Source organism: Protopterus annectens, chromosome 6.part0 (assembly GCF_019279795.1).
Source record: "Protopterus annectens isolate FY-2018-M chromosome 6.part0, PAN1.0, whole genome shotgun sequence".
Lineage (NCBI taxonomy): Eukaryota > Metazoa > Chordata > Ceratodontiformes > Protopteridae > Protopterus > Protopterus annectens.
In genome coordinates, this window is record NC_056737.1 from 709332981 (window position 1) to 709353307 (window position 20327).

A 20327-nucleotide genomic window follows, 5' to 3' on the forward strand; every position below is an offset into this window, starting at 1 on the left:
TGTCAGTTGTGCAGTATGGCTAGACATTTAGAGTGGTAAGAAGAACGGCTGCATGGCTCTTCTTCCCCTGCTGTCACATCTTCACCAGTGTGTTATGATTTCAGTAGGCACTTCCTCAAAATGTCATCTGGTGAATCATGAGATCCTACCAACTTCACCTCTTTTTTCTGAGACTGGAGGGAATGTGCCCACTGCATGATATAGCTACTGGGGCTCCAACTTCCTTGAGGAGGAAAGGAAATGGGAAATGAGAGCAGTAATCATGACCAATGAATGACTATCTTGACCACAGGACCAGGACAAACATCATGGAATGGATGTTTGTCACATCTGCATTCGAGCACTGGGAGAAAAATGTTGCGGTACATTCTCAGTGGAATAGCATCCAAAATAAATGACATAATCTGTCTACTCCAGAGGCCCTAGATTATGAGGTTGTGGAGGCCATATAAGGAAAAGTGCATCAAACTGATAGAAAGAATTTAGAGGAAAGCTACCAGAAACATCCATCAAATGGAGGGGAAGGAATACGAATAGAGGAGTCTTCTCACTTGAGACTAGAAGAGGCAAAGGGGCATGAGACTGGTGCAAAAGATCATACCATGGAAATAAATATGGGTCAATCTGAAGTTACAGACAGGGCAGAGACAGGTGAGGGGGGAATAGATAGCTAATTGTAAGGAATAACTACTCCTTTATTCTCCAAAAGTACTTTTTTTTCACATAGAGGCTTGTGGACTCATGGAATGTACTGCCAGAATGAGTAGTAGAGAGTGAAATCACAGAGGGCATGAGTAAAGGGCAAGGTAGGGACAGGGAGAGATAAAATGTGATGGCACCTGAAAAGGTAGACTAGGTAAGCATATGGTATTTTTTTTTCAATTAAAATCCATTACCCTCCAAAAGCATACTTCATTATTTACTTACTAACTGGTCATTTAGCACATTTTTTGCAAGTCCCATATTTTTACACATTCTTGTTCTCATACTTTCCAACCTTCTATTCTAATGCCACAATATAATTAACCTACCTTAAACTATAAAGTGCAAAAAACATGCACTCTAGATAATCAGCATATCAACATTTTTTCTTGGTGCACTTTTCACACACACACTACTGCCAATCTCTCCCTAAACAAGCCTACTTACATTTTCTCTCATATACAAAACAGTTATTCCTTTATGGTACATTGTACAACTCCTTAAAACCCCAATACTTTTAACAAGTCTATTTCCACTATTATCTGCTAAGCTTCAGCTCAGTCCTGGATCATGGCATCAAAATGTATCCAGTACCACAACAATAAAAAAGTCGTCATAGCTTAAAGAATATTGATAGCATCAATAACAAATGGACAGATCTCAATGTGCAATTTAATCAACATAGCCCTAACATTTTAGGCATATCAGAATCATGGCTAAAAAGATTACTGTTGGTGTCCTCCTGCAATTATATACTCTTATAACGTATTCAAAGACAATAGATCCAAAAAACATAACAGTGGCAGTATTCTAACAATAATAAAAATGAGATATATAAGACTGCATCCTACTTTTATAGTGAAAAAAACAACTTCACCATTAACAGAAAACTCAACTGAGCACTTATTCAGACTGAATTCAGGAATCCAACAAATGTGGTATTTGTTCCAGTTTACAATCCCCCACCCTCTCTCTTACTCTCATCTGACACAAATTACTTGACAATAAATCAAAAGCCAAGCAACAAAGACTAATAATTGTAGGAGTTATTAATCTGGACTGAACATGTTATAACAAATGAATGCTAAAGTGATGTTACATGTTTTCACCCAAATGGTAAATGAAGACAACAACTGGAAAGGCCACAGAAATACCTCACAAAGAGGACTACTGGCCTCAAACAGATGCCCTACGCAGACAGTCTCAAAAAACTCCAGCTTTACTCCGTCACATATCGCCTACTCAGAGGCCATCTCTGCCTAACATACAAAGCTATGTCAAACCCAGAGCTGTTGGACATGCTCTACTTAAAGAAATCCCAATCCCTCCGACCTAAACCTTGTCACCACAATAAACAGAACATGCTGGAGGGATAGATTCCTGTCCCAGAGACTTCCCATACTCTGGAGCAGACTACCTATCTATGTCAAACAGAGCTCCTCATTAGCACTCTTCAAGAAGAATCTTGATGATTGGATGGGAAATAGGAAATTCACCCCAGGGATCAGGGGCACAGGAATAATTTTCTTGGGTGGCGAAAGCCAGGGTACCTTTTTGACTAGACTTATACAGGCCCTAGGGCTAATAGCCGAGTACCTACCTATGAACCTATGACACTAGACTGCACCTTATAAGCAGCAGGGCTTCCTTAATAGACTTAATAATTACTGGTATTCCACTTGAACTAGCAGTTCTATCCATACCACTTTATGCTTTAACTGACCACTTCCCCATACTTTCCTACTCATCCTTCAAAGCTCCAAAACTCACACCAACAATCATTCTAACATGTACTATCTCAAAATCTGTTGAAGGTGAGTTAAACAATGGATTATGTGATGCTGACAGGACTAGACTTTATGCAGGTTTAGATCCTGCCATTGTGCATTTACTGTCTTTAACCTCCTAACTCCAAAGCAAGATAGACTGCTTCCAATTAAAAAGTTTGATTACATGGTAATAACTTCCCTGTGATTCTCTTAAAATCTTAAATCCCTAAGAAAAAGTTAGTGATAAAGCTTGGAACCATTGAGAAGATAACCCTATAGACTTTAATAAAAAATTTAAAACTATATTCAACAAAATCAACTTGTTTGTGATCAATTGAAACTGCTGAAATAAGTCAGCCAAAACCTTTCTGGAAAACAATTACGCAGCTACATGCAAACAAAATATGTATAAAATCAAACCATTCTCAAACATTACATGACATCTTCCATAATCAAATAAAGGAAAATGTAGAAACTCCTCCAACTCACCAAATATTTGGTTTCATCCCTGCTCCCACCCCTACCCCCATGCATGCGTGCATGAACATCTCACACACACACACACACACACACACACACACACACACACACACACACACACACACACACACACACACACACACACACACACACACATTTTAAATATCCTCTAATCATTCCTTTATCAAAAATCTTGAAGCCATTGTTTCCTAGTGAAAATCTTCACATTGCTAATATTTGTCCAGAGAAACAAAGTACTTAAAAATATATATATAAACAAATTCCACAATACTATACTGTCTGACAAGCACTATGGGTTTCATCCTAAATTCAACACCACATCAGCCATATTTCCTCTAATAAACAAGATTATCTCAAAAAAAGAGCACAGTCTACTTGCTTGAACTATATTCCAAGATCTAAAAAAGGCCTTTGACAACATTTACCACACTTTCTTTTGGTGCTGCAAGATCAGAAAACTATGGGTTTCATATCCACAGGAGGTATTTGAACTTATCTTCCAATATTGACATGATTATGCAGCATAAAGGGGTTTCTGCACTGCTAGGTGTTTTGTACTGTGGATGACGCATTACACTGAGGTCCTACCTGCGTAAACTGATGATAACTCAGGTGGATGCAAAAGGTCGTAAGGAGGGTAAAAAAAAAAAAAAAAAAGAGCAGGAGTTTATTTATTTATTCATTTATACATATTTTCACACATTATACATATATAGTTTATATACACATATTTCATTTCATATTAAATGTCAGAAATACAAACAGTAGGACAAAAAAGCAAAAATAAAACACAAAAAACATATTTTCATATTACACATTTATCCCCACACCTTATGCCATAAATTTTTATTTATCAGTTCATCAATCTCCATTTTTCAGTTATACGGAACATTTTAACATGTCATCTTCCAAATAACCCATATTATAAACAACATAATACTATCCAGTTTATCAAATTGTCCTTTTTTTTCCCAAAATAACCATACGTAATCATATCCAAGTTGCTGTGTCTTTTCGGCTTTTCCCGGTTAGGGGTCAGCACAGCAGAACTCCGGTCCGCTAATGATTGGTAGTTGATTTTTTACATGCCGAGTTACCAGCTCTAACGCACAACCTTCAACGAAGGTATGCTCATTCACGCATGTCTCCATGCAGAAGACGCTCTAGCTGAGAATCGAACCGGACAGCGTCTTACTGCGAGGTGACAACGCTACCGCAGCACCACCACCACGGGTCATGTAATCATATCCAAGTGTTTTCTTAAAATAAAGAAAAACATCCTATAAGAAATGCAAGTTCCACTTATCTGCATTCACCTGCTGTAGGCTACCATCCACGTCTACATTAAGCCCCTTTACAGTGCCTCTTGGTATTCTCCAATTCCACCAGTGTATCCAGTAATCACACAGACACTGATAAGTCTCAATACACCAGTGCCAAGTTCCTGAAATAAAGGAAGCAGGTCCCTCCTGTCTCCCTCTCTGTTTCTCTCTCTCACCCCAATAAAGAATCATTCTCATTTTTTTTTTTCCATGTATTTTTCCATTGCACTGCCTGCCTACCAACAGTCCTCCTGTGACCCAAGCAGCCCTTTCTTTCCCTGTGGAGATCAGCCAGTCACAGAAAGCTCTCATCCCAACAGATACCATCTCTTCCCATAGCAGGCAAAGTGAGCCGAGGTTATATAAAGCAAATCACTTATCAAAACCAAGGAAAAAACACAAAAACCTAATAAATCCAAAAGGCGTACACAGATTTGGAGTACCAAACAGCTTTAATCCTGGTACATCGGCATTTCGCCTTCAAGGGATTATATCAAATTCTAAAACTTAAATATACTAAACAATTAAACAATTGTGTTCCAAAATTTATCTATACATCCCACTTTTAAAGTGACCAGTGCACATTATACATAAACACACCCCTTAGTCATGAAAAACTACTACATTTCCCACAGAACTTCAGCAGCAGCAAAATTACAACAAAATTACAAAGAATTCTGCAGAAACATCATCAAAAAAATCCAACCAAGTTTACATAAAAATACAACAATACCTTCTCATAATGTATGTTTGTACTCATATGAAGAATATGTACACACACACATATATATGCATATATGGACATATTATCAATGAAATTTCTTCAAAAATTTAACAACACCTCCTGATTTAATCCATGTGGGACCAAGGTTCCAAAGTTAAAAATGAAAGTAGTCTCCAGCTGATTTAACTTATTAGCAAATAGAGTACCACTACCACAGTTGCCAGATGGTTGGGCTAATATACTAAAAAACAGGGAATCATGTAGTAGTTTTTCATGACTTATTTAAGCTTTAGAATTTGATATGTTGATATCCCTTGAAGGCGAAATGCCGAGGTACCAGGATTAAAACTGTTTGGTACTCCAAATCTGTGTACACCTTTTGGATTTATAAAGCAAATCACTTTCAGCATGCACATGCTGACTTGCAGCACTTATTCCTGGCCTTTATGCTGCTCTTGCTGGACTACCTCCCATCCCGGTTGACAATCTTGCAGTAGGCAGTACTGCAATTCTCAACCCCAGGATAGGGGAACAAGACTTGGCTTCTCACAAGTGCCTTCTCCTGCTGGCTCTTCCAGCATGTGATTCTTTAATTTAGCTCCACTGGTTAAACTGTAGTCAGTAATCTATCCTTCTATAGTAATGCAAAAATGCATAAAAAACTGCTGGCTGCATAGTATGAAGTCGCTACCATAGAACCAGCAGTTTTTATGCATTTTAATTGTTTGATAACGAGAAAATTGAACTGGCCTCCCAACTCTTTTCTGCTGCAAACCAGGTATCATGGCAGACAAATAAAGAGCAAGCATAACTGAGACTAGATAACCAACTGTACAGATAAAAGATAGTCTAGACACTACCTTATGCATGTAAGTAGCATTTCCTTATTTTGCTGTTTCGACTTTTACTGCTGTACTTTCTTAATAGGTTCATATGTTCATATTTAAGTACTAGTCTAGCTGTATTTGTGGGCCATTTTAAGCCTAGACAATTTCCCCTTCAGTGTTTGAATTAACCTATCCCAGTTGGAGTTAGACTGGCCTTACCCATACCATGGTCAATAATTATATATTACCCCTAGTAAGAATAACTGGGATCATAACACAGATAATTTGAAGTGACTCATGTGTGGGATAAAGCATTTAGGAACTACCTTTGTTCATTAGTAGTACAGGGGCAGTCTTGGGATACATTTTCAATTACCCATCCATAGATCCAAGTTGCATTTGAATATGGACAGGTATGAGATTTGTTTTACATGGATGGGTAGTCTGTTCCAAAGCAGCAGTATCCTCTGTGAGATATACCTGTCTGTTGATGCTGCAGACGAGGTTCCCTAGAATGAGTATTTCTGATGCAATTTAACTTGCTGATGTGCAGTAGGTCCATCAGTATTGGGTCCCCCTTTACTCAGCAACAACTGAAATGCCCACAGAGATGCCTTGCATACCAGACACAGGTCACCTTACAGCAGTCTTAAGGATACCAAGTTCATTGGCAGGGGATTGAGTCAATCCATATAATACATATTGTTTAGGCATTGTATCCTTTTAGTAAGTTATCTCTGTGTGCATTTCAGTTGTAGCATGTGTCTGGAAAGATACATGTGAAAGGGGGCATTATACTCAATAACTGGCCTAATGAAGGCTAAGTAAAGGGGGGAAATGACATCCCTAGATCTATAAACAATCCCTTTGTTTATAAGCTGCACAGCATAGAAAGACTTTATTATGACAATGGACACATGTTGGTTGAAAGTTACATCACTGTCTACATACTGTAAGTTCCAAATCCTAATCAACTGGGTCAGCTCAGAGGAGTGTTTTGTCAATGAGGTAGTTCTCTAGGGTACAATAATGCATTTTTTCCCATTTAGTTTCAGACCATGATTTTGATACCAGCTATTTATTTGGGACAAACCTTCTGGCAAGATGGCTAACTCATTTGGAATTTCAATGATTGCTCCTAGCTTGCAGTCATCTGCAAACTTGGTCAACTAGAGCCTTTTGTTTTGGCTTTTACTTCAGAGAAGTAGATGCCAAACAGGAGATGTCCTAGCACAGAACCCTGGAGGACTCTACTGGTGATTGCTCTCTATGTAGAGGTAGCTACCCCTATTTTGATCTCCTGCATTCTATCTGTGAGCCATTTGGCAATCCAGTGGGTGATGTAGGGGTTTATTCCCAGTTTAATAATAATTCTAAATAATATTTGGCTTCAGCAAATGCTTTTGTCTGTTTCACTAATGATAATTTTCATATTAGTTTAATATCCAGTTATTACTTAGTTTATATTTTATCAAAGTTATTTTTGCATTTCCAGTTAGTGGTTCATTGTTAATAAGGAAAAATTAATAGTAGGCACTAAACAGCCTATAACTGCAAAGTACCTTGCTAAGGTAAGGGAAAAGAGCTCCTGTACTTTACAAAAAAAAAAAAAAAAAGTACCAAACCAGGCATGTCCAAGGGTCAGCGTCCAGTCATTTCTCCTGTCCACTTGGTGAATCTGTGCATACTGGGGCAATGCAGCAATCGCCTCATGTACACAGACAACCTTCTCCTCCTACCACCCAACACTAAAACCTGTGAGAGATGCACTTACATAGCCAAAATGGAAGCAAAGCTCTCTCCACCCAAGATTGTGCTAGACAGTCAAGAGGAAAAGGTTAACACCCACACTATACCTTAAGCAACACATAGCCCTTCTAAACCCACACCACCAACACCCACATATAGCAACACTAAATCCACATATGCAGAGGCCCTTAACTGTAACCTGCCCAAGCAACAAGGACCTCTGAAGCTGAAACGCCAACAAACACCAATCACAACCAAAGTGTCACATAGTTCACAACACCAGTGTGCCACCCAGCAACAGCCCCTAAGGCAAGACAACGTACCTAACACTTTAGTCATAGGTGACTCTATAGTCCGGCACACTGATGTCCCACTCACCAGGTTGAACAAGGAGAAAATTACAGTCAGCTGCCTGTCGGGTACCAGGATCCGCCACATAACACATGCACTCAAGTCACTCCACAACAAGTACAAATATGACTCTGTCATTGTCTATGTTGGAGTGAATGACTTGAGATGTACCTCCCTGGACTACATGAAAAGAGACATGGAAAAGCTCTCGGATCATGTGGCCCAGGCAGGTATGACCCTAGCCCTGAGTAGCATCCTGCCTTTGCCCAGAATTATACCACAATATAAGGACAAAATGACTGATTTCAACAACTGGCTAAGCTTCTGGTGTCATTCAAAGGGGATCCAGTATCTGTCTACCTGGGAAGACATGATCGACAGACCATGATGCTTTGCCATAGATGGTCTGCACCTGTCACCCCCTGGGATTCAGGTTACTGGCTAAGACTCTTGCCACCCCTATAGTGCCTTTTTTAGGCAAAGTTCAAAGGACAAAACCACCACCGTAAAAGGTACAAGCATGCAAAATCTGAAGGTAATGCTACTCAAAGCTAGAAGTCTAAACCTCAAAATGCAGTCTCTCGAGGCACTCCTAAAAATGGAGAACATCGATATCTGTGCAGTAACTGAGACCTGGTTCAAGGCTCCAGATAGCACCCCTGCAATACCAGGCTACAACTCTTACCATACTTTTCGGCCACCAAACCAGGACCAAAACACTAAAGGTGGAGGAGTGTCAATATTCACCAAGGATATTCACACCACCAGGCTAGATGCCCAACACAATGCATCTGAAATTCTCCAGGTGCAAATAATACTAGGTAAGACTGCAATCCAAATTGTAGCTTGCTACAGATCCCCCACCATACCCCAAGATTCTCACTACACCTTTCTAAACATACTGGAAAATATTAAGATAAAGCCAAACACCCTAATACTGGGTGATTTTAACTACCTGCCATTAACTGGGAAAACTACTCATGTACCAACACCTTTGCCCAACGGTTCTTGGAATTCATAAATTCCAACGCCTTGGATCAACTAATCCATAGTCCCACCAGGGGCTCCAATATCCTAGACGTGGTCATTACCAACATGGGAAATTGATGCTCCACACCTATGGTCACCCCCTTGTTAGTCAGGTCTGACCATAAGCTAATCACCCTTAACATCCACATCCCACCCCCACCACCCAGTAAGGAAACCTCCATAAAAAACTTCTCCAAAGCCAACTTCATGCTACTGAAGTCAGAAGTGACAAACTTCATGACACCCATGCAGACGGAAGCTAAAAGTTCAACTGCTGAATCCTACACTAAGGCACTGTAGGAGCACATCCACTCAAGCATGAATCGTGCCATCCCAAATAGAACCAAGATGCTCTCATCCAAAAAAAGGAAGCCAATCTGATGGTCCCCTGCCATAAACAAACTTTACAACAAAAGGAAGAAACTGTTGCAGAAAAGAGGAAAAATCCCAGGAAGCAAAAAACTCCCTTACCAGCCTCAGTAAGAAACTGAGATCCCTCATAAAATCCTCCAAAGCTAGTTACGAAAATAAAATTGCCAAAGATTCCAAAGACAACCACAAGGGATTCTATAACTATGTCAAGAATCTAAATGGCAATGCTCAGATGTGCTCTGAGCTAAAACAGAATGGCATTAAATATACTGATCCCAAGGATATTGCCAATATCCTGGCAGATCGATTCAGTGCCAACTTCACCCCCTCTCACCCCCTAAATGGCCCATCTCAATACCGGAAGATTGCCAAATTCCAGTAATAACGGCCACACAGGTAAAAAAAAACGCACTCTCTAAAGCTAAGAATACAGCATCCATGGGACCAGATGACATCCCGGGCTGTGTACTACATGAACTAAACTATGAACTGGCACCTCACCTAAGTGTCATGTTTAATCATAGCCTCACCAAAGGTTTCATGCCCACTGAGTGGCTCAGAGTTAGAAGTTATGTACTCACCATAACGTTCCATCTGAGTAGGTGTATTCATTTGTCTGCAACCTGTGGGTTATGGATCCGATATCGGATCCGAACCGGCATGGTTTACCAGCTATGGATCCAAGCTCTCAGCTCCTCTCCTCACCCATAATGCCCTGCTCTACCCTCATGACCTCAGATCGAGTTTTCCAATAGCAAAAAAACACCCTGAAAAGGGTAACACACCATATGCAGGAAACTGAAAGGCCAGGGGGATAGGAGGGCGGGATGGTTGCAGACAAATGAATACACCTACTCAGATGGAACGTTATGGTGAGTACATAACTTCTAAATCTGAAGTAGGAGATTCATTTGTCTGCAACCTGTGGGACAGAGTCCCCAGCTACCTGAATCTTGGGCGGCCATCATGGAAGGATATTCCGGAGCACCGCGGAGCCAAATGATGCTCTACCCCTAGATGCAAGATCCAACTTATAGTGGGAAATAAAAGTATGAGATGAAGCCCATGTGGCTGCTGCACAAATATCATCTAGAGGAATCCTAGCCTTAAAGGCTGCCGAGGTAGAAACTGACCAGGTTGAATGAGCGTGTACACTCTCCGGTGCGGGTCTTCCTGAGGCTTGATAAGCCAACAAGATACATTGTGAAATCCAACGAGACAGTGAGACTTTAGAGATTGGCTTGCCCAAATTAAATTTTGCAAAGGAAATGAACAACTGGTCGGATTGCCTATGACCAGCCGTCCTATTTAGATAAAATCTAAGTTGCCTGTGAACATCTAAGGAGTGAAGCTTATATTCACCTTTGTTTTCATATTTAGGGAAGAAAACAGGGAGGTTAATAGACTGATTAATGTTTGCTTCAGAAGCTACTTTAGGAAGAAAGGACGGGTTGGTCCTGAGGTAAACACGGTCCGGATGAAAGACCAAGTAAGGAGGTTTAGCTGATAATGCTTGGAGCTCTGAAACTCTCTTGGCCGAAGTAATGGCTACTAAAAAGGCAGTCTTGAACGACAAGAATTTGAGATCTACCGTAGCCGAGGTTCAAGGGGGCGGTCAAAGCCTGGAGAACTAAAGAAAGGTCCCAGGGAGGAACCGCTTGTTTTACAGGGGGCCTGAGAAGGAAAGTACCTTTAAGGAAAATTTTACACAACTTGGCTGACATGAGTGGATTAGAGTCATGACCAATGTGATAATGTGAAATTGCTGCCAGTTGTACTTTGACCGTGGAACTGCTAGCACCATCGTTAAAAAGAGTGGTTAAGAAATCAAGCACCAATGGGAGAGGAGCAGTGAATGGATTCAGGCCTTGCCGCTCCGCCCACAAAGAGAACCGTTTCCACTTGCTACGGTAGATTTTCCTAGTGGAAGGTTTATGAGCTGCCACCAGGATAGCCTTAACAGGGGACGAAATACCGGGAGTCCTGAACAAGAGTGGAACTGGAGCAGCCAAGCGGTCAGCTTCAGGTTGTCCAGGTTCGGAGGAGACAGGCAGGATGGATGAGTTATCAGATCCGGGATTGGATCTAGAATCCAAGGAGGATTCACAGAGTGAGACCTTAGGAAGGGGAACCAGATCTGTCGAGGCCAAAACGGAGCAATGAGAATCATTCTGCAACCCACCCGAGACGCTTTCTGAAGAACCTGGAGCATCAGAGGCAAGGGGGGATAAGCATACAGAAGACCGGGTGGCCAAGCATGCACCAGAGCGTCTCTTGGAGAGCCTCCAGGAGGAGGTATCAGAGCGAAAAAACTGTCGCACTTGGTGTTTGAGGGAGAGGCAAAAAGATCGCAAGAAGGAGTTCCCCACCGTGCGAATATGCGTTCCGCTACTTGAGAATTGAGAGACCACTCGTAAGGGGTTAGAATGGTGCGACTGAGTTTGTCCGCCAGGATGTTGGACCGACCCGGAATGTGCGTTGCTATGAGAAAGCGGTTGGTGGAGATTGCCCATTCCCAAACCCTCATGGCTTCTCGACAAAGAGGGTAAGACCTGGTTCCTCCCTGCTTGTTGATATACCAGACAACCGACATGTTGTCCGATTGAATCGCAATTGTTCCCAAGGGAAGAAAGTCTTGAAGTGCTAGCAATGCTAAGAGCACCGCTCTCATCTCTAGGACGTTGATATGCAGTGAGGTCTCTGAATCGTTCCACGTGCCTTGGACGGTCCGGCCTGCAAAATGCCCCCCCCACCCAAGGCGGGAGGCGTCCGTGGTCACCGTGGCGAGAGGGGGAGAAGCACAAAATGGGCGGCCTCTGTGGAGATCTGGGGAGTGAAGCCACCACAGGAGGGACCGCTTGCAAGCCTTGCTGATCGAAATGGGATGATGCATAGGAAGAGCAAGGTAAGACCACTGTACTAAAAGAGTCCACTGGAGGATGCGCATATGTAGTCTGGCGAGAGGAAGAAGTGCTATAGCAGACGCCATGGACCCTAGAGCCCTCAGGACCAACTCCGCCGGAACTTGATTTGTGTGGAGAATGGCCCGCACCTGGAGCTGCAGATTTTGAACTCTGTCCGCAGTGAGGAAGGCTTTTAAACTCCTTGTGTCTAACCTGGCCCCTATAAAATCTATTAACTGTGAGGGTGCTAGGTTGGATTTTTTTGTATTTATAGTAATGCCCAGACTGGGAGCAAGATGGAGAAAGGAGTCTCGCGCCAATAGTAGTAGATGCCTTGTTGGGGCGGTAAGGAGCCAGTCGTCTAGGTAGGGAAAGACCTGCACCCCCTGAAGCCTCAGGTGGGCCGCTACCACTGCTAGTACTTTGGTGAACACCCTGGGGCTGTGGTGAGACTAAAGGGAAGGACCCGAAATTGGTAGTGACTGGCTCCTAGCCGGAAGCGAAGAAACCTCCTGGAGCGTCTGTCCATCAGAATGTGGTAGCACGCATCCTTGAGGTCTATGGAGCACATCCAGTGATTTTCTCCCAGAAGGGGGAGAATAGACTGTAGAGTGACCATTCGGAACTTCTCCTTGGGAACTGCCAGGTTCAAGAGAGAAAGGTCTAAAATTGGTCTTAGATCCCCCGTCTTTTTTGGCACTAAAAAGAACCTGGAGTAGAACCCTGATCCGATCTGGTCTGGGGGGACGGGCTGGATGGCTCTTTTCTTTAGCAGATGGCCAATTTCTGCCAAAGCGGCCTCCCTTTCACCGGGTGGGACGTCCGGAAGGGACTTCAATTTTGGTGTGTGACAAAAAGGGATGTGGTATCCTCTGGATATTATCTGGAGAACCCAGCGGTCTGATGTTATGGACTCCCATGCCGCTAGGTGTTCCGAAAAACGTCCCCCGACTGCCTCCAGAGTGGAGCAGCTGGGCAACCCCTCAGGGCTGCTGCGCGGGCCGTTCAGAGAAAGGTTCTCTGGACCCGAAGTTCCTGGGAGCCCCTCTGCCTCTAGGGCGGCGTCCTCCCTGTCCTCCGGAAGGACTGGTTGTCCGGAGCAGGCTGAGATTGCTGCGACTTCCGGAACCACATCTTCTTCTGACCCTTTTGGTTCCTAGAATAGGGCCTCTGGGGTGCAGAGAAGCGGATTCCGACGGCAGACAGCGTCTTCCCGTCCTTCTCGCTCTGGGTCAAAGTGTCGCGAACGGTTTTGCCAAAGAGGGCAGAACCATCAAAGGGGGCGTTCGCAAAAGACGCTTTGAAGGGCTCGGAGAAATCGCAATGTCGGAGCCAGGCCTGGCGTCTAGTGACTAGACCTGCCCCTGCGGCTCTAGCGGCGCCTTCTGTAGCATGGGAGAGTAGCCGCTTAGAGGTATTGGTAACTGATCTAAGAGTGGCCATGCGGGTGGAGTGCAGCACTTTGTCCTCCTCCGACATGGACTCTGGGGGAGATGCAGCGTATTCTTTAATAAGATCGCGCTGCATCCTGATAACGTGTGCCAGGTAGTTCAGCGCCCTCACCGAGAAGTTCGCCGAACTAAACATCCGCTTTCCCAAGCGGTCCATCATCCGAGACTCCTTGCTCGGGGGATGGACAGATGGACTCTCCTGAGCCAGTTCCCTCTTGGTGGCCGCCGCCGTCAACATGGCATCTACCGGAGGCCCCTAACTCCAATGGGCACGGTCAGAAGGTGGGCTGAGGATTCTGTCTGGCCTCTTAGGGATTGGCTCCACGGTGTCCGGTTCCTTCCACACCCTGGTGGTAATGAGGTCCACCAGGGGGTCGGCAGGAGGGGACACCCAAGAGGTAGACGGGCCCGCTTCAAATGCCTCCAAGAACACGGACTCGTCCGAGGAAGACTTGGGGGCAGACCACCCCCCCCTTATACGGAGCATTTCCATGATGTCTCCAAATGAGACATCCTCGGGGGGTGACCGTGGGGAGCCTTCCCCTTCCTCCAAATCCGTGTCTTCCGTGAGAGACTCGGGGGAGTCAATGTGCCTCCTTTTGCACGTATGCTTGCGGGGAACATCCTCCGGGGGACTGTCGGAGGACTCCTCGCAAGCAGCAACCTGTTCCAATGGAACAACTTGGGGCACAGAAGCGGGCTGTCCCAAGGGCCGGATGGTGGAAGCCTGACCCAGTGCAGAGGGAGCGCGGGACGGAGCCGAAACAAGTGCCGGGGGTCCGGAGACCCTCAACAGGGCCCTCTCCACTACATCAAATGCTGAAGGGGAGCCGACTTCGACCAAAGGATCCGACAATCGGCTCCCCCTCGGATCTGAAGAGTGGATCGGAGCCGGCGCCGAAGCGCTCGGATCCGAAGGGACAGTGCGCTCCGACACAGACGGCGCCGAAGGAGCACTGATCCCCCTGGATCCGAGGCTCGGATCCATGCTCCGAGAGGTCGGATCTGATGCACTCGAGGGCAAGGTCGGATCCGAAGTAACAAGTACTATCGGATCCGACCTACCCCCGGCTCCGAAGCTGCTCGGCTCCAACTGCTCCGAACCCGGGTAGCGGGTCGGAGAAGGAGCAATCGGCTTGAAAAAGGGGGTCGAGCTCCCCCCCAGAGGGGGGGGGGGGCAAGAGCACTCCCATCTGCATCTGGGCCTGGATGAATCTTCTCATCATCCGGTCCAGATCAGCATCCGATAGGCTGTACGTTGATCTCGACGAGGCCACCGAGGTAGGCCTTGAATGCCTCCTCGATAGCCTCGACGGAGATCGGGTCTCCTCCTCCTCAGGTCCCGGTGAAAAGCACACTGGAGACCGGAGCCGAGAAGGAGGAGATCCAGCCGATAATGGAGCCGGGGGAGAAGCCCGCTTGGCTGGCGGGGCCGAAACGGAGGTCTCGGCCCGCCGCTTATGGTGCTTCTCCCTCCGGTCCCTTTTCCTAGCATCCCTCTCCTCCGAACCTGAAGCGGGAGGTTGAGTCCCAGGAGGAGGAGGGGGAGCCGGGGAGGGAATAACCGTGGGTACGGTTACTCCCGAAGGAGCGGAGGTCGGAGCCGAGTCCGGCGGCAAAAGGCCCGCCAAAACAAGCTTGGACCTCTGCTCCTTCAATGCCCTGGGGTTGAACCCTGCACAAATGGAACATCCAGATGTGAGGTGTTCAACCCCCAGGCATTTAACACACCGAGTGTGGCCATCAGCTGGGGAAAGCTTATGGCCACACTCGGAGCATTTTGAGAAAATAGCCTTGGGCTGCTCAGACATCCCAAGCTTAAAATTTAAAGTTACTAAACTAAGGAAAAGTAACTTAAACAGAAAACAAAAACACTCACAGGCCCAACACACACACTACGCTAACAGCGAGGGGAGGGATATAAAAATTTTAGATTAATCTCTAAAAAGTAAATATATATAAGGGAAAACCTACACTTTCACACAAAAATATCAAAAAAGACTTAAATTTTACAATTTAAATACAGAAAACTGTCACTTAGCTGGAGAGCTGGAAAAACAATCTGGTCACCATGCGCGGCAAACTAGATCTGAAGTCATGAGGGTAGAGCAGGGCATTATGGGTGAGGGGAGGAGCTGAGAGCTTGGATCCATAGCTGGTAAACCATGCCGGTTCGGATCCGATATCAGATCCATAACCCACAGGTTGCAGACAAATGAATCTCCTACTTCAGATCTACAGTTATCCCACTCCACAAGGGGAGATCCACCTTGGATCCCGGAAACTAACAACCCATCAGTCTGACGAGCCTTATCTGCAAGGCCATGGAGCGTATTATCATGGAACTTATAAACAAAGACATTGGCAACCTTCAAACACTGGACCCCACCCAGTTTGGGTTCGTGAAGGGCCGATCTTGTCTCCTGAACCTGATTGACTTCTTTGAATCAGTCTCCAGAGCCATGGACAAGGGTAAGGTGGTCCACACAGCCTATCTAGACCTTGCCAAGGCATTTGACACCATCCCCCACTCTGGAATCATAGATAAACTTACTAAGCTGGGCATTAATCCCTACGTCACCCAATGGGTTACTAACTGGCTTACTGATAGAACCCACACTGTAAAAGTAGCCAACTCCAAATCCAGCTCCAGACAAGTGACAAGTGGAGTACCTCAGGGTTCAGTCCTGGGACTGCTCTTGTTTGGCATCTACTTCACTGAAGTACAGGACAACACTAAGGGACTCTGGCTAACAAAGTTCGCAGATGACTGCAAACTGGGAGCCATTATTGAATCCCCAAATTATGTGGATACTCTACAAAAGGGCCTTACAGAAACAGATGCTTGGTGCCAGAGCCATGGGCTCAAGCCCAATGCCAAGAAATGTGTAGTTACCCCTTTGGGAAAAAACATGTATCTGTGAATTGCCATATAGGTGGCAGTACACTAAACACCGAAAGTGTGATAAGAGACTTAGGGACACAGGTGGACAGTGGTCTCACCTTCGATGACCACATTGTCACACCTCATCACTAAGGGCTTTTCATCCAGAAAAAAGGAGGTCATTGTCCCACTGTACTCATCCTTCATTATCATTAGACCCATTATAGAATACAATGCCCCATTTGGTATGTACCTCTCAAGGCATCTGCAACAACTGGAAAGGCCGCAGAAATACCTCACTAAAAGAATCACAGGCCTAAAGCAGATGCCCTACGCTGACCGCCTTAAAAAACTCCAGCTATACTCTGTCACATATCATCTACTCAGAGGCGATCCCTGCTTAACATACAAGGCCATGTCAAACCCAGAGCTGTTAGACATGCTACACTTAAAGAAATCCCAATCCCTCAGAGCCACACGCTCCAGGGATCTAAACCTTGTCATCACAATAAACAAAACATGCTGAAGGGATAGGTTCCTGACCCAGAGGCTCCCCAGACTCTGGAATAGATTGCCCATACATGTCAAGCAGAGTGCCTCTTTGGCCCTCTTCAAAAAGAACCTTGACGATTGGATGGGAGAAAGGAAATTCACCCCGGGGATCACGTCAGTTGTCCTGCTAGACAGGGGTCTGGGGAAGTAAATAGTGTGGGAAGAAATAGCCAGAGAATTGTTATGGCTAGGCTTGTATAGGCCCTAGGGCTGATAGCCTAGTACCAATCTATGAACCTATGCTCAGGCTCTGAAAGACTTAGGCAGTGAGGTTGGAGGATGAGCAGCTTTCACTACACTGATCCTGGGGAGTGGTGGCGGTTTGGGTCTAATGTTTTGTAACTGGGTGCTTCCCAGTGGAAAACAGCAAGCATTTCCCAAGTGAAAGACAGGCTACAGTTATTGACAAAGTGGGGAAGCTGGGTAATCAGATTCAATGGTAATGGTATGACTGACATCACACAGTTCTCCATCCCAGTCTTGAATTTCCCTCCACTGCATAGCCAAAAACTCTTCACTCTCACTAGCTACACATATGACACCCTACCCATCACTCTTTCTCCGGAATGGAGAAGCAAAGGTCTCACAAGGTGAGTCCATAATGGCGAGCTTTCCCTGGTTTGAAAGGACACTCATGTCAAAGGTTTATAGTAGGATATTACCAGCTCCATTAAGCAAGATTAATGAATGGGTCTAAGGGAGTTAAGAGTGAAACCCAGCAAAAAAGGAAGCACAAGAGGGTGGGGAGGATGAAAAAAAAATCACTTGTGCTTAGTAGTCATTAACTAGTTGCCACAATACATCTACATATAATAAAACAAATTTTAAGAGGTTTGCCATTTGATTTTCCAAATTAGCTGCTTTGCAATGCTACAACAAAGAAGCATAGAAAACAGAAATGTAAGTAACAAAAACAGTGTGCAGTTGAACAGTCTCCTTTTCAATAAAGATGAAGTTAAAAATAAAACTTAGGTTTGTCTCAACACAACAGTTAAAACTGAGAATGTGGGTAACATGTAGTATTACTTCACAAGATAATGTTTACCTGATGGGTGAAACACTATACTAGTTTAGTCACCCTTCATGTATTATGGCTTATATTAAGGTTTATGCCTGGCACAAACAGTGTGGAAGTAAGAAATGTTAAACTGGGGGGGGGGGCCTTAAATGAACTGTAACCTTCAATATAAATGTCTTCCAGGCTACCCTGCAAGGGATTTTGTAGCAGATAAAGATCTAGCCATTAAATACATACTACGGAAGAAAATGTAATTTAATAGCTGCTAAAGGGAAAAAGACCTAGCTAAATAAATATAAAATAAAATATAAAAATTTCACTGCACCTAAAAATGAAATACCAGTGGAAGCATGAAAATACAGGGTGCAGGCTTTGCTCTTTTCTTGTGTTAAATGCTCAAAAATGCCAAACAGTTTTGTGTGCTTATCCTAATAGGATAGTGATATGTATTTCACTTAAATGACAAATGTGGCTGTGTCCATTTTGATCAAAGTATTTTAACATATTCAGTATTGACTGCTGCAGCTATCATACTAAAAAGAAAATGATAGAATTATCAAACACAAATCTCAAGGAGGGAAAGTGTAAATCAGTTTTGGTTTCTGAAATTCCTAAGACATTTAGACCATGTATCTTTAATAAATGTTTATTTTCTAAATACCAAGATTTTGTGTCTCACACACCTAATTAAAAGTTACTGGTTAAAAAACATTAGTGTTTATTTTCCACTTAACACAACTCTTTATAGCCAAAGAGTAATCTTTGCTTGAGAAACAGAGTATTTGATAAGTAGGTACCTAAATAAAATGATATACTAGAGAACAGAATATTGAGCTAGTAAATACCTAACTAACTAAATAAATAAATAAATATCCTAGCCTGAGACTGAAATAGGTCCACTGGAATCAGTGTTCTACCCTAAGTAACAAATTCAAAATAAAATAATAAACAAAGTAAACTGAAATACTTCAGAGGGAATATGACAGTGAAAGTGTCCGATGATTAGGCATATAATCTGCATGGAATATGACAAGATAAAATGGAAAAGCTAGAGCATTTTTCTGTTAAGCAGCATCTTTCTAATTGTTACATACATTGCTCAGTTTGTACAGTCATGGCTTTATCAGTGAAATGTTTAAACATATTGTTTTCTTTAATTGTTTAAAATATTAGCTTTTTCATTATGTGAGGAATGTTCATTTTAAAAATCGAGCTGGAGATGAAGTGTTTTTCAACGATAATGGTGAAGGACGTTCTCGATATGATGTTATAAACTGGCAAGTGTTATCCGATGGAACAGTAAGAAATCCTACTGTTGGCATTTATGAGTCTCCTGAACCAGGACGTCATGAAATGTCCATGGATGAAAGTGCCATTTTGTGGAATACAGAGTACTCTGAGGTAATTTATAAACTTATTTCATATAAATCTGTTTAAAATATACAGGTATGGGTATGATTAAGATTAATGCAGCAAAAACTAATTCCATGGCTTACAAGGGTTAAGATTTGACTTTGTCACTGAGTAATCCAAATTAAAGTAGCAGTTTGGGCACTGGAGCAGCTGGCAATGGAAAACTGGGAATAGAGAGGTAAATGATTGCTCACTTACCTCAGAGAGAAGGGTACTGTGTGCAACCTATGGGAGGTGTGTGGACCATTATCTAGTACTGCAAATGAAGACAGCATGTGTGGGAACCTCCATCTGTCCACAGAAATAATTACACAAAAATGGTCTTGACAACAGCAGGTGATGCATGGCTTACTAAAAAAAACATGATCCTTACCATAGATAAAGACACCACTCTTAGCCCCTAACTCCCACCCTAAGGGTTATGAATGGGCTGTAGCCCCTGACATTTACACCAAGGGTATGAATTTCTATAGAGCTATCACCATGGAGGAGTGAATGGGTCACTGAGAGTCACTGGGGGTGCTAGATGGTCAGAGCAAACATGCAAAAAGATTATTACAGCACATTTTGAAATGGTTACATATCAGTGGTGTAACTGCAAATTCTAGTCTCACTATTTGGTCTAGATTTCCCAAAATGGAACATCAGAGGGCAAAAGAACCCCTATTCTTGGAGATGCTTTAGTGTGGGACTCTATAGATGAAAAATAAGCTGTAATTCCTCCTACACTCAGAGGATTTGGAATTTAATAAAGCTAACA

At 43.7% G+C, this 20327-nt stretch overlaps 1 protein-coding gene across 1 annotated transcript in view; it reads left to right on the forward strand.

Annotated features, from left to right (window-relative positions):
• Positions 1-20327, forward strand: part of LOC122803882 (extracellular calcium-sensing receptor-like) — a 119902-nt gene that overhangs the window by 47177 nt on the left and 52398 nt on the right. Inside the window, exon 4 of the mRNA XM_044073563.1 lies at positions 19328-19555. Within this exon, the coding sequence (XP_043929498.1) occupies positions 19328-19555 (228 nt within the window). The remainder of the gene's footprint in view (positions 1-19327; positions 19556-20327) is intronic.